Source organism: Mustela lutreola, chromosome 3 (genome assembly GCF_030435805.1).
Source record: "Mustela lutreola isolate mMusLut2 chromosome 3, mMusLut2.pri, whole genome shotgun sequence".
NCBI classification, from domain to species: domain Eukaryota; kingdom Metazoa; phylum Chordata; class Mammalia; order Carnivora; family Mustelidae; genus Mustela; species Mustela lutreola.
Genome location: NC_081292.1, coordinates 30,124,227 through 30,137,790, shown reverse-complemented (window position 1 = coordinate 30,137,790; position 13,564 = coordinate 30,124,227). Strand labels below are relative to the sequence as shown.

Sequence of the window (13,564 nt, the reverse complement as noted above, 5' to 3'; positions counted from 1 at the left end):
CTTTATCTTTTTTTTTTCCTGAACAAAATATCTCACATATTTACTGTTGAACCAACCTACTGGTGCGGAAGTAGTAACAGAGAAATTATTTCCCCCATAAAAATGTCTATTGTTCGGGTAGCAGCCGAGTCCACACACCATGATGGTAGAGAAAAGAAGATAGTTCCTTATCTTGACCGTACTGAAGGCTACACAAATCTACACAAGTGATAAAATGGCACAGAGCTACTTACACACATTGTCCCTATGTCTAGATTCTGATTGTGATAATGGACTACAGTAACACGGATACAACAGGTAAAATAGGTTTAGGGTTCATGACACCTCTCTCTATTATTTTTGCAACTTCCTGTGAATCTACAATTATTCCAAACTGAAAAGTTAAAATAACACACACTTGGATATACAAGGAAATTCACAACAAGATAAAATGAAACAGCCAATTTTATTCAAACTCCCCAAAATTTATGCTCTAATATGTTAATTGTTTATAAATGTAGGTAACCCTTTATGTAAGGGTTTTATTATTTCATCTTTATTTAATAGTTTTTTCATCTTTTCATTACACAGTTCTTCAGTAGAAGCCAGAGTCCTGAGTTGCCCAGTTAGGAGCCTAGAACACACAAAGAGAAATGTATAAGGTGAGAAGAAAGTACTTTCTAAAAAGTTAGCTTAGAAAAAAGTGATATTAGCATTTCCTTTTTAATATTCTAGCCCCAAACCACTCTCTAAGATTTTAACAACCTCCACAATTTCTAAATGTCAATTATGCTACTTAGAAGAACAAAAAAAACCCCACACATCAACATGCAGTCTAAACCAGTTTTTGACCAGTTATAAAGTGTAACAATGACAGTATCACCAGGACTGTAATGAAAGTCGATACAAATTGATCCTCAGACATACAAAAAAGAACATTATATAAAAGCTGTTTTAGGTTGAGTTATTCTGAACTTGGTTGGAAAAGGCATAAACATAACTTCCCAATTCTTCCTCTCTTTTAAAATTGAAGAACTATTCAAAGGACACGAATTTTTTGCTAAAACTTCAAAACACTGAAGCTGTTTTGTCTCCTTAAAAAACAAAACAAAACAAAACAAAACAACTTCCTATGCCCTAGTGATACATAATCATAATGGCTAAAAAGCATTAAAGCTGATCTGGGATTCCAAAATTACAAGGCCAATCAAGTTTCTTCAATATTCATGGGGCGCCTGGGTGGCTCAGTGGATTAAGCCGCTGCCTTCAGCTCAGATCATGATCTCAGGGTCCTGGGATCGAGCCCCACATTGGGCTCTCTGCAGGGAGCCTGCTTCCTTGCCTCTCTACCTACTTGTGATCTCTCTCTCTGTAAAAAAAAAAAAAAAAAAATCTAATATGCACAATCAACCAAAGAGGGGATATATTTTTTCTGACATAGCTAAATATGAATATCAGATAAAATCAAGTTTTTAAAGATCAACACAAATAGATAATAAGACCCAACATTTTTGTAAAAGTATTTCTTCAGACTTAAAAAGAACACAAATTTCAATCACTTGAAAGAACTCTCTCTATATATAAGTTATCATATGCTAGTATCAAAATGATGTGCTGTAAACCCTCAGGAAAAGGAGTCAATGAAGTCACACAGGCAGAATGAAAGAAAAGAAAAACAGATATAATAAACTAGGAACACAATTTTCTCAGTTTCCTTAACACATGTAATACATTTAAGAAAAATTCTTTTCAGTTTAGTAATGTATCTTTAAAAAAATGTTCATACCCCCAATTAGAAATACAAAATCAGAAATGAACAATATATTAGTATGTTCTCAAATGAAGTCCAGTAGAATACTTATATCATTGCTAAATTCTAGACAAAACAGAAAATGTGTGGTTCTTACCTCTGACCTACTATTCTGATTAAGTTTCTTCTCGATATTCATGGCCAACATCTGGCTTCTAAATGACAGACTTTTGGTTTTTTCAATCACTTGCTGATAGGGTGAGACTGCATTGTTACCCATAACCACATGACCCTAAAATGAGACAGAGGGAAATTGATCCTATAATATTACAACTGAGTTTCCCAGGTAGGTCATGGGCATGACATCACAACACTACCTGACTAGTATACACAGTTTCATGCACTGTACAGAGATGACAATATTCATCCAGCAACAACAACAACAAAAAGGTGGCTGCTGCTGCCTTAACACAAAGCAAAAATTAACAGAACAGAACAAAATGTCCTAATGAAAAATACCCAAAAAAGTATAAAAGAGTCAGCAACTTAACAGAAGTAGTATAACTAATTTAATACTCACTAATTTAGAATCAATCTTGGCATCCAGTCTTGCATTTCTAATCAAATTTACAATCCACCTTTCAGCTTCTTCTGGAGTCATGTTCAGCTTGTCTGCCAACATGCTATGAAAAAAGTAAAAATACTGTCAACGGAGTCTAAAAACTTAGTTTCATGTACACAGTCTTTGAAGCACACTCTGCATAGAGACTTTCAGGTATTTATGGATCGCCTTCTTTCGAATACTAGGACTCAATAACGGCATTGTTCGCGTTTGTGCTATTGTGTTGTACTGTGCAAGACCTATCCCAATTCACCAACCAGACTGAAAGATCCTTGAGGAGAGGGGACCATATTCCACATTTACAGAAATCTTTTGGCTTCTAGAGCAGCACCTTACACTTAGCACGTGCTCCACTAATAATGACTTAAGGGAGAAAAAGGTTTTATGATGCATAATGATTACACAAATTAAATCCACTACAAGGAACATGAGTGATAAGTATAATACAATGAAATAATCAAATCTTAGGGCTAGTGTATATATTTATGTTGTAAACTCTGAGGGCACTCTGGGAATTGCACACTATATAACCTAAGTGGCCACTGAATTTCAGAGGAAAGAGAAAGACACACATATACACAGAATGAAAAAGAGGGAGAGTGGGAAAGGAGCAAGGGAGATGATCTGTTGAAAAAGAGGCTGTTACAGGCCTCTTTTAATTTATCAGGACTAACAAAGGCACCCTTCGGTGGTAGGTAGTAAATCACCCAGCTGACAGAAGAGTAGGCATGTGTAGTATTTAAGAGCATACAGGATATATGTATGCATACATGGGTGTTTTCGACATTAACTGTTCTCTTTTCACCTCTCTTCATTGAAGACATTATACACTTAGCAGGCCCTCTAATGTTACCATTCATTTGATGAAGAGAACTAGAATATCAGTAACAAAATCTTTCCTCAGAATATTATAAACTAAAATTCCTCATCTGATAGCCTTTCTGATTTTTAAAATGAAGTCAAGACATTGCCAATCACATAATTATGTAATTCCAGAGCTTCCAACCCAAATAACCTAGTTAATAAAAAATACCCTTATGAGAATAATATCTGTGCCATTCCTATTTTATACATTTACTGAAAAAGAGTTAATAGAATTTCACGCAAAATGTAAAAATTAAGTTAGGTTATCAATAAAATAATTACAAGCTAAATCTACAAAGATATAGTCATTTAAAATTTATCCTTAAAATATGCTTTGAGTTAAAAACATCTTGATAAATATGAGCCAACTCAACCATAAAACTCCCTAGATTTATGTGTTCAAAATTTTGTGTGTTTTTGTGATCAATTTTGTTCTAAGTATACATTCTTAGCAAAAATAAAGAACAATTAATCCATGACCATTATTTCAATTTCATGGATTTCATTTTGTTCTCTTTATCAGTTCTCCTCTAGCCCTCCTTTTATTTAAGCTACTAAAAATAGAGAATTGTGCCAATTTACTTGAACAAGAAGGCATTTTTTTTGTTGACTGGTAAAAATTCCCACAGCTGGTGTTTCCTGCTAGTGCCTGACTTATTTTAAAAAGGTGTAAATTTCATGGTCTCTGTACTGCTATAGTTAGCAAGTATCTGTCTAACCTAAAGCTCAACTCTAAAGGTAAGGAACAGATTTTCCAAAATATACTCATTATTTTATCACGTCCTATAACAATTTATCTTTTGTGTGTCTCCTACATCCCTCCAAAACACAACTCTTTAAAGTGAAGTCAAAAGCATTTTACTCTGAAAACACAAAAGAAACTGTACTAAATATATTAAAACTCCAATGTTTAAGATCACTATATTTTATTTTAAAGAGCAGTAAAAGTATTCCCAGTAAGCTACAAATTATGTGGAGTTGTTATTATAAACATGTTTTTAAATTATAATATAAAACCTGTTTATGAGGGTTGTTAAGAAAGTAATATTTTAATGAAACATTCAGTTTTGAAGCCTAGGTTATCTGTTGGATTCCTCTTCTTGCTGCCATATACAACTGAGAAGACTTAGAATTTTCTTTAAGCCACTGCCTCTTATCTAATCATTCTACTCTTACAAGGAAGACTCCTCTCCACCAGCCATACCTCTCTGTTCATTAAACATGCCAACTTTTTAATCACTTTGGGGCCTCTGCATATACTTTGTCATCTGCTTAAAAGGCTCATCCACCTTCTTCTTCATTTAACTAGCTGTTACATGAGTCTCTGCTCAATCAGTACCCTCATAAGCCTTCCAAGACACCTCTGCAAACTGTAACATTATCTATTTGATACTTTCACAGCCCCTCTATTTTCTTTGGAGCAGTCATAAAAGTTGTAGTGTTTCTGTTGAATATCTGTTTTCATGATACACTGTATATATAACCGAAGAGCATGAACCATGGATTCTTTGTTCACTGCTATCTATCCAGCAATCAGCACCAATGCCCAGTTTACAGGAGGCAAGTAATAAACATTTACTGTATGGTTCCTAAATTGGTCACTCCCCTAGTCCAGGCTCCATTACCATTTCCCAGTTTTTTAACTAAGCTACCTCTTCAGTCTCTCCTAAATCTATTTTAGGTAATTGCCAACTAACCAGTTTATGCCCAAATTCCTTCCAAAACTTTGTACAAAGCCCTTCTATCAAAACAATATAATCCAAACTTCTAAATTTCTCATTCATGGTTCTCTACAATTTAGTTACAACCTCACTTTCCAACCTCTCATTATTCTCCCCCATGAGTACCAGATGACAGCCAAACCAAATCAATTGTCTTTCTTTCTTGCCATTCATTCAACAAAATATGAACTGTTAGATACTAATGACAAAAGACAGTGTATTCCCCACTTTTATAAAGTTTAAGCTGGGGGATGGGGAGTAGAGGACAGTCACTTCATCCCCGAAATATAATCTAAGTATAAAGATAAAAAAGTAGAAGAAGGGACGCCTGGGTGGCTCAGTTGGTTAAGCAGCTGCCTTCGGCTCAGGTCATGATCCCAGCGTCCTGGGATCGAGTCCCACATCGGGCTCCTTGCTCAGCAGGGAGCCTGCTTCTCCCTCTGCCTCTGCCTGCCATTCTGTCTGCCTGTGCTTGCTCTCTCCCCCTCTCTCTCTCTGATAAATAAAAAAAAAAAAAAAAAAAAAAGTAGAAGAAGCTACGTGCAATGCAAAAAAGAGTTTACTAATTCTAGTCTGGAGGCTTGGGGAGATATTATTTAAGGAAATATTTAAGGTCAGATTTTTAACATAAAAGAGAAAAAAGTCTATTGTGCATAGTAACTCCACATAGAATTCTTCATCCTTCCTTTCTTTACATCCATACTTTGTCTCATATTCTAACATGGCTGGGGCAATATGGCAATACGCAGCAAGCATCATAAATATCTATATGCAAGCTCTGACCCATAATCCTACTTTGGGGATTTACAGCTTTGCATTGTACTTGTTGATCCTTTATGTATTAAATCAGGTCAAAGCAAAACCTGAAATAAAGTCCAAGAAGTATTAGTAAATTATTGATGGCATCTCAGGTTATCTAGGCTACCAATCATTCTGAGAGTGAATAAAAGAATGTGGCAACAGTCCAGTTTCTTTTAAATAACATGAAAATACACAGAATAAAAGAAATTAAACGACAGAAATCCTCAAAATTGACATTTCTTACAGCCTACTGATTTTATGCAAAAATAGTTAAGATTTAAAAATAAAAATAAAAATCCTATTAAAGCTTAAAGAGCAAAAGTTGGTTTATGCTACCCTGTATAATGCTTATATTTAAAATAATTCAGTTCATCAATAAACTAAAAGACAGAATATATCAAAATAAAGAATTTTGAGAAAAAGATCTATTTGATCAAGATCTTAAGCACAGAAACAATTTCCTGATTATTCAGATTGTATAGAAAATCTCAACCTTGTCTACAGGCAGCTTAAAACAGACATTCAAATATTTTGTGTAAATATCCCTTATACAATATATCTTTAAGCTGACCAGCACTCCTTTCTCAAGTGATGCAACAAGATATTGAATATTTTAAATAAGAAATATATATGGAACTACAAAAGACCCTAAATAACCAACGCAATCTTGAGCAAGAAGAACAAAGGTGGAGGTATCACAGGTATCACACATCCTGATTTTAAATTATAATACAAAGCTATACTAACCAAAACTGATTAGTATAGTATGGTGCTAATAAAAATAGACAAATGCAACAGAATAAAAAGCCCAGAAATAAACCCATGCATATATGTTGAATTAATGTACAAAGGAGCAAAGAATACAACGGGTAATTGTATATTCTTTGATTATATATTCTTCAATAAATGGTGTTGAGGAAACTGGACAGCCACATGCAAAAGACTGAAATTGGGACTACCATCCCTACATCATAAACAAAATCAACTCAAAATGGATTAAAGACTGATTAAAGACTTGAACATCAGATTTGAAACCATAAATACCTACAAGAACATCAGGTGGTAAGTGCCCTGACATCAGTCTTGGCAATAATTTTTTTGATCTTACACCAAAAGTAAAGATGACAAAAGCAAAAACAAGCAAGGGGAACTATAAAACTAAAGAGTCTGCATAGCAAAAGAACCTATCTACAAAATGAAAGGGCAAGCTACCACCAAATGGGAAAACAGATTGCAAATGATAGAGCTGAGGTTAATACCCAAAATATATAAGGAACTCTTAACAACTGAATAGCAAAAAAACACCCCTAAGTAATTTGACTAAAAAATTGGCAGAGAATCTGAATAGACATTTTTCCAAAGAAGACATATGGACAGGTAACAGGTACATGAAAAGATGCTCAGCATCACAAATATTAGGGAAATACAAATCAAAACTAAGTGAGATATCATCTCACACATACTAGAAAGGCTACTATCAAAAAGACAACAAATAGGGACACCTGGGTGGGTCAGTGGGTTAAGCATCTACCTTTAGCTCAGGTCATGATCCCAGGATCCCGGGATCTAGTCCCGCATTGGACGCCTTGCTCAGCAGAGAGCCTGCTTCTCCTTCTTCCTGCCACTCCCCCTGCTTGTGCTCTCTCTGACAAATAAATAAAATCTTACAAAAAAAAAGAAAATATGATACGGGTAGCATTTCAAATTAATGGGGGAAAAGATAATTTTTCAAGTGAATACATGAATGATAAGAAGCGAAAAGCCTCATTGCTGATAGGGAGAAATTTTCAGTGGTTTTGAAAAAATCAAAATAGGTACAACAACATTCCCTAAAGCCAAAACCTAATCCAAAGCAAAGCCCTAACTCTTGCCAATTCTATGAAGGCTGAGGGGGAAGAAAGCAACAGAAGAAAAGTCTGAAACTAGTAGAGGTTGTTAGTTCCCGAAGTTTAAGGAAGTTATTTCTGTAACATAAAAGTACCCAAGATGAAGCTGCTAATGTAGAAGCTACAATGAGTTATCCAGATTACGCCAAATGATAGATTTTCAAGGTAGAGTAAATAGCTTTACACTGGAAGAAGATGCCACCTAGGACTTCATAGATGGAAAGGAGAAGTCAATGCCTGGATTCAAAGCCTCAAAGGACAGGCCAACTCGCTTATTAGGGGCTAACGCAGCTGGAAGACTTTAAGCTGAAACCACTGTTCATTTACCATTCCAAAAATCCTAGGGCCCTTAAGAATTACGCCAAATATACTCAGCTTGTGCTCTATAAATGGAACAAGAAAGCCCATATGATAGTAAATCTGTTTACAAAATAGTTTACTGCATATTTTAAACCCACTGTTGAGGTTTGCTCAGGGAAAAAGATTCCTTTCAAAATGTAACTACTCATTGACCATACACCTGGTCACCCAAGAGCTCTGATAGAGATCTACAATGAAATTAATGTTATTTTTGTCCCTGCTAACACATCATTCTGTAGTCCATGAATCAAGGAGTAATTTCTAGTCTTATTACTTAAGAAATACATTTCCTAGGGCTATAGCTGCCATAGATGTGATTCTTTGGATGGATCGGGGCAAAGTAAACTGAAAACCTTCAAGGAAGGATTCTCCACTAAGATGCCATTAAGAACATTTGTGATTCACAGGAAGAGGTCAAAATATCAGTATTAACAGGAGTTTGGAAGTTAATTCCAAGCCTTACAGATGACTTCAAAAGGTTTCAGACTTCAGTGAAGGAAGTAACTGCAGATGTGGTGGAAACAGGAAGAGAATCAGAATAAGAAGTGGAGCCTGAAGATGGGACTGAACTGCTGCAATCTCGCGGTAAAACTAAAAAATGAGGAGTTACTTCTTACGGATAAGCAAAGAAAGTGGTTTCTTGAGATGGAATCTACTCTTGGTAAAGATTACTGGAAATGATAACAAAGGATTTAGAATATTACATAAACTTAGTTGATAATGCAGCGGCCAGTGTGAGAGAACGGACTCCCGATTTTTAAAGTTCTACTGTGTAAAATGCTATCAAACAGTATCACATGCTACAGAGAAATCATATGTGAAAGAAGAGCCAACAGATGTAGAAAACTTCACTGCTGTCCTAAGAATCTGTCATAGCAACCCCAATCTTCGGCAATCGCCACCCTGATCAGTCAGGAGCCATTAAAATCGGAGAAAGACCCTTCACCAGCAAAAAGATTATGACTCACTGAAAGCTCAGATAATGGTTACCATCTTTTAGTAATGAAATATTTTTAATTAAGGTTATGTACACTGTTTTTTTAAGACATAATGCTATACTGCACACTTAAAAGATGACAGTGTGAACACAACTTTTATATGCACTGGGAAACCAAAAAATCCATTTGACTAGTTTTGTGATAATTCACTTCACTGCAGTTGCCTGAAACCAAACCCAAAACATGTCTGAGGTATGCCACATACTACTTTACAGTTAACACAGAAATAATAAAAGGCTTTGGCAACTATGTTATCTCCATCTGGAAATGTACCTTTCTATATTTCTCCTTAGTATCAGGAAGTATAATTAAGAATATAAATTGCTATGTAGTAGTAAGAACTTTAAGAAAAATAGGAAGACCTAAAATGTTACTTAATAAAATAAGCGAAAAGTAGAATGACTTCATAACTTAAAGAAACACAAGAGTAGTTGGCAAATACATTCATTTGTGAAAAGCCGAACTCACTAAAGAAAAATTATATAAATGTATGCTCCAACATGTTTATCACACACATTCAAAATATTACTTCCATACTTTTTTATCTACAACTGAAAACTGGTCCAAGAATTATTCTAGAACAGCTTTTAAATTTCAGACACACACCATATCTGATAAACTATTCAGCTATACTAAATTAAATCCCACCATAGCAATCTTTTTGACAGATATTGCATACTTTATGGTAAACAGATTGGTAACTTATCCTACAAATCTATAAGGCTGTATATAAACTGATAAAAACATTCTTAATATGCCTTTTTATAAAGATATGATTATCATATGTGCTTACGGCAGTTAGTCAAGAAACCTATCAACTGAGAATGTTCCAAATCACAAATAGAAAGAGTTGTTTAATAAACGACCATTGGTTTTATAATATGCACTATTCTCTTCAGAATTTAAAATGTGTCCACTGGTTGGACAGAAAGGAGGACAGATATAAACCCTTCCCTATTTACCCTCGAAAAGACAGAATATCAAATAATCTTAAGTTAATTAGAGGCAAAGATAGGTCAGCACAAAATAACGAATTTGTCATAATTAGTATACAGCAGAAAAAAGTTTACTTTGCAGCTTAAAAATACTCCATTCAGTGGGTTATCAGGCTTCACTGAAGCTTCAATCTAAATTACTTCTCTGATTTTCCAACACACAAATTATGTCCATGACATTCTAATTACTCTATATATTTTTTCAAAATCCCTATCATAATTTGTCATTTTATCTTTATTTAGTATGTTTCTTCCTCTGGACTTAAAGCTCTGAGAGTGTGCTCCCTACCTTCTAACCAGTGCTTGGCCAGAAGAGCCACTCATTCACATTTGTAATATTTCCTTCTTTGAACACCTGTACATGTTATACTGCTATTACTAATTACATCATAATCATGATATATATTGTTATTTATCCTCTCTGGAAGGATGAACATTAGCTTTTTTAAAAATTTCTATATATTCTTAAAAATGACAAAATTACAGAAATGGTTAATAGATGAGAATGTATCAATCAATAGATGAGAATGTGTCAACATGCTGGTTGTGATATTTTACTATAGTCTGCGAGATGTTATTCCAAGATGTTATACTGGAAATGTGAACTGTAAATGGGAAACTGTGTGAAGAACAAAGGGGCTCTCTATTATTTCTTACAACTGCATGTGAATCTACAATCATCTCAAAATAAAAGGTGTAATTAATAAAAGAGATTTTACATCAGAATTATTTACAGGCACTTTAAAAAAAATAGAGATGCCAGCCAAGATTTCCTCCTAGAGAAAATTTCAGATTTTAAGGGATTGGGCTCAGTCTTCATTAATTAATTAATTTTAAGATTTTATTTATTTGAGAAGGGTGCATAGGAGTGGGGGGGGCACGGTGGCAACACTCGGGGAGGGAGAGAAAATGTGAAGCAGACTCCGCTGTGCAGTGCTCAATCCCAAAACCAGGAGATCATGACCTGGGTGGCATAGGTTGGTTGTCCAACTCTTGGTTTCAGTCCATGTCATGATCTCAGGGTCATGAGATCGAGTCCTGTGTTAATGAATTCCACACTCAGCATTAAATATTAAATATTAAATCACTGATTTTTCTTTCCATTACTTTAACAGGCTGTAAATATGTGACCTAAAAATTGGCAATCTGATGCAGGTTCTTAAATCCCAGATGTGCTTCCCAAAAACCACTCTGAGGGTAGAGTATAGGAGCTCTGTTACACATCATAGCAGAGCATATTCAGAAAATCTGACCTAAAAAGTCTGAGGTGGCTTCAGGGAAATCTATATTTGTAAAACAAAACTCTATAATTGATTTTGAGGCACGAAGTTAAACAATGACTTATGGTTTCCATCTTTATCCTCTGGCTTTCAGTGAAAAGATTAATGACAAATTAGTCTAAATCTGATATTTCTAAAAATATCAATTGTGCACAATCAAAAAGAAAAGAATTTATAGTGACATACAATACAATGAATGTCAGAGACCTATTAGTCCAGGTTCTGTCATTAAATAAGACCTAATCAACTTAATGTCTCTGAGCCTTAAGCTTCCCAGTTATAAATAAGGAGCTACAAAACCACTAGGAAACAAAGAAGTTGTACTGGAATTTTTTTTTTTTTTTAAACGGTGTTTCCAGAAATCTTAGGACTCCATAGAAGTGCTTTGGCCATCAGGAGGAAACCTGAACAGAGATACAGGCTGAACAGCAAGAAGGGGCTCTGATTTGACTACACAGATGTACATACATACAATGTCACATCTGAAAACAAGTTGTTAACACACACACACAATTTAAAAACCATGGTTCTAGAACTTGAAACCTGAGCCACATGTAAGTACTCAAAAGCCACAAATGACTACTGGCTACTATGCTGAACAATATAGATATAAAAGCATTTCTATCGCTGCAGAAAAAAGTCCTATTGTTGATTCAGTAACTGTGCGCTACTGGATCAAAAACTCTCTAAGATTTCTTCCAACTCTAAAATTCTTTCTTAATATTTGAAGAAAATGCATTAATACATGCATTCAAAATCACCTGAGTTAGAAAATTCCAAAGGTAGCTAAAAATATTTAAACAACTAAAATAAAAAAGAAACACTATCACTGGAAAAGAGAAAAGATTTCTGGACTTCAGAAAGTTACCACAACTTTAGTCTGAAAATGCTTTAGACTTTGTCCAAAACTCTGAAAAACTATAGGAAAAAAAAAAAAACTATAGGAATCAAAGAACTACAGCAATCATGGTAAACTGAATCTCATAAACATAAAATAATGAGTACAAGGTCCACGGTTAAGAAAGGGAACAAGTCAGAACTGGAACAAACCTTCTTACTCATGGTACCTCAGAAGCAAACACCAAAGTGAGAAAGCATTATCATGGACAAATACAAATTTACTAATATAAAGAAAATGATTTATTCATTTAACAAATATTTACTGAACACCTATACTGTACAGACTGAGTATATGAGGTGCTAAAGATATAAAAAGGAGAATTTGCTTTCAAAAGTATCATAGCAGGGATAATTAAATAAGTTCTAGATGAAACAAAACACCCAAGTGACCATATTGTCCTAAGAAGTGGGTGAAAGTCCACAAGGAAAAAACAAAATATTAACATCCCTCTTTCACAAGGTTGAATTATATAACTTTAAAAAAAAAAAAAAAAGGGCAGTGCATGAATTCAGTTATCTATTGTCCATTAGCATCCCACATATGATTCATCTCTTTATTTCACAACCAATGACATATTAGGAATTTGCATGTATTCTTTAAGAGAATCAGATTTTTTAAATTATATGTTTGCTAGCTTTAATAAAGTACTAATAAAACTGGTCAAGGCTTTAATTCCCATAGGAAAAGCGCCATGATTGCACTGTACTTCTAACTCTAAAAAACCACTTCAATAACAACCCTAAAATTAGGCAAACAAGTACGGATGCCTCAGCAAAAACCAATGGCACTGAAGAAAAACTCTGGTTTACACACAATTCCAAAGAGGCAAACATTAAAGTAATTTTTTAAACACTTATGGAGCATATTTACTGTTTGACTTCATCTGTGGCCAAAAGGGCGCTAGTTATTTTTCAAATTCTAATATGTAAAATTAGTTTCTAATAGGTTATATAAGTTTCACAATTTTTCCGCCAATAATTTTCTCACACAACAAAGACAATTTCAACTGAAATTCACCATACTTTCCATGTTTCAACATTTTAGGATGTCACAGGAGTTTACTATATGAGAATTCAAATATATAATTAAATAAAACAAACTCAATTAACTGAAATGATTACCAAATGTGGTCTTTCAACAGTATTCCTGATTCACTAACTTCTTCCTTATTTGAACTCCTGCTGAAACCATTCTAAAACGGTCTATTTCCTTTTTCTCCCTACACAGGGCATAACAGTACTCTTCAAAAAGGTTAAGTGACAATCATAATACTGCCTTGAAGTTACCATCTTCAAAAATCATGCTTTGCCACACACAGAGAAGCTAAAGAAGGTATTTTTGAGTCTGTAACATTCCCAAATAAAAACAAAAGTTAGGATTTTTATAAATCACTATCAGATTGTTTTC

General features: G+C 34.4%; 1 protein-coding gene across 1 annotated transcript in view; it reads right to left on the bottom strand.

The window, feature by feature from the left end:
• Nucleotides 1-426: 426 nt before the first annotated feature.
• EIF3E (eukaryotic translation initiation factor 3 subunit E) overlaps nucleotides 427-13,564 on the bottom strand; it is a 45,101-nt gene continuing 31,963 nt past the window's right edge. Inside the window, exons 11-13 of the mRNA XM_059165776.1 lie at nucleotides 2,310-2,412; nucleotides 1,887-2,021; nucleotides 427-613 (exon numbers count right to left, since the gene is read on the bottom strand). Coding sequence (XP_059021759.1) covers nucleotides 575-613; nucleotides 1,887-2,021; nucleotides 2,310-2,412 — 277 coding nt within the window. The 3' untranslated portion in view covers nucleotides 427-574. The remainder of the gene's footprint in view (nucleotides 614-1,886; nucleotides 2,022-2,309; nucleotides 2,413-13,564) is intronic.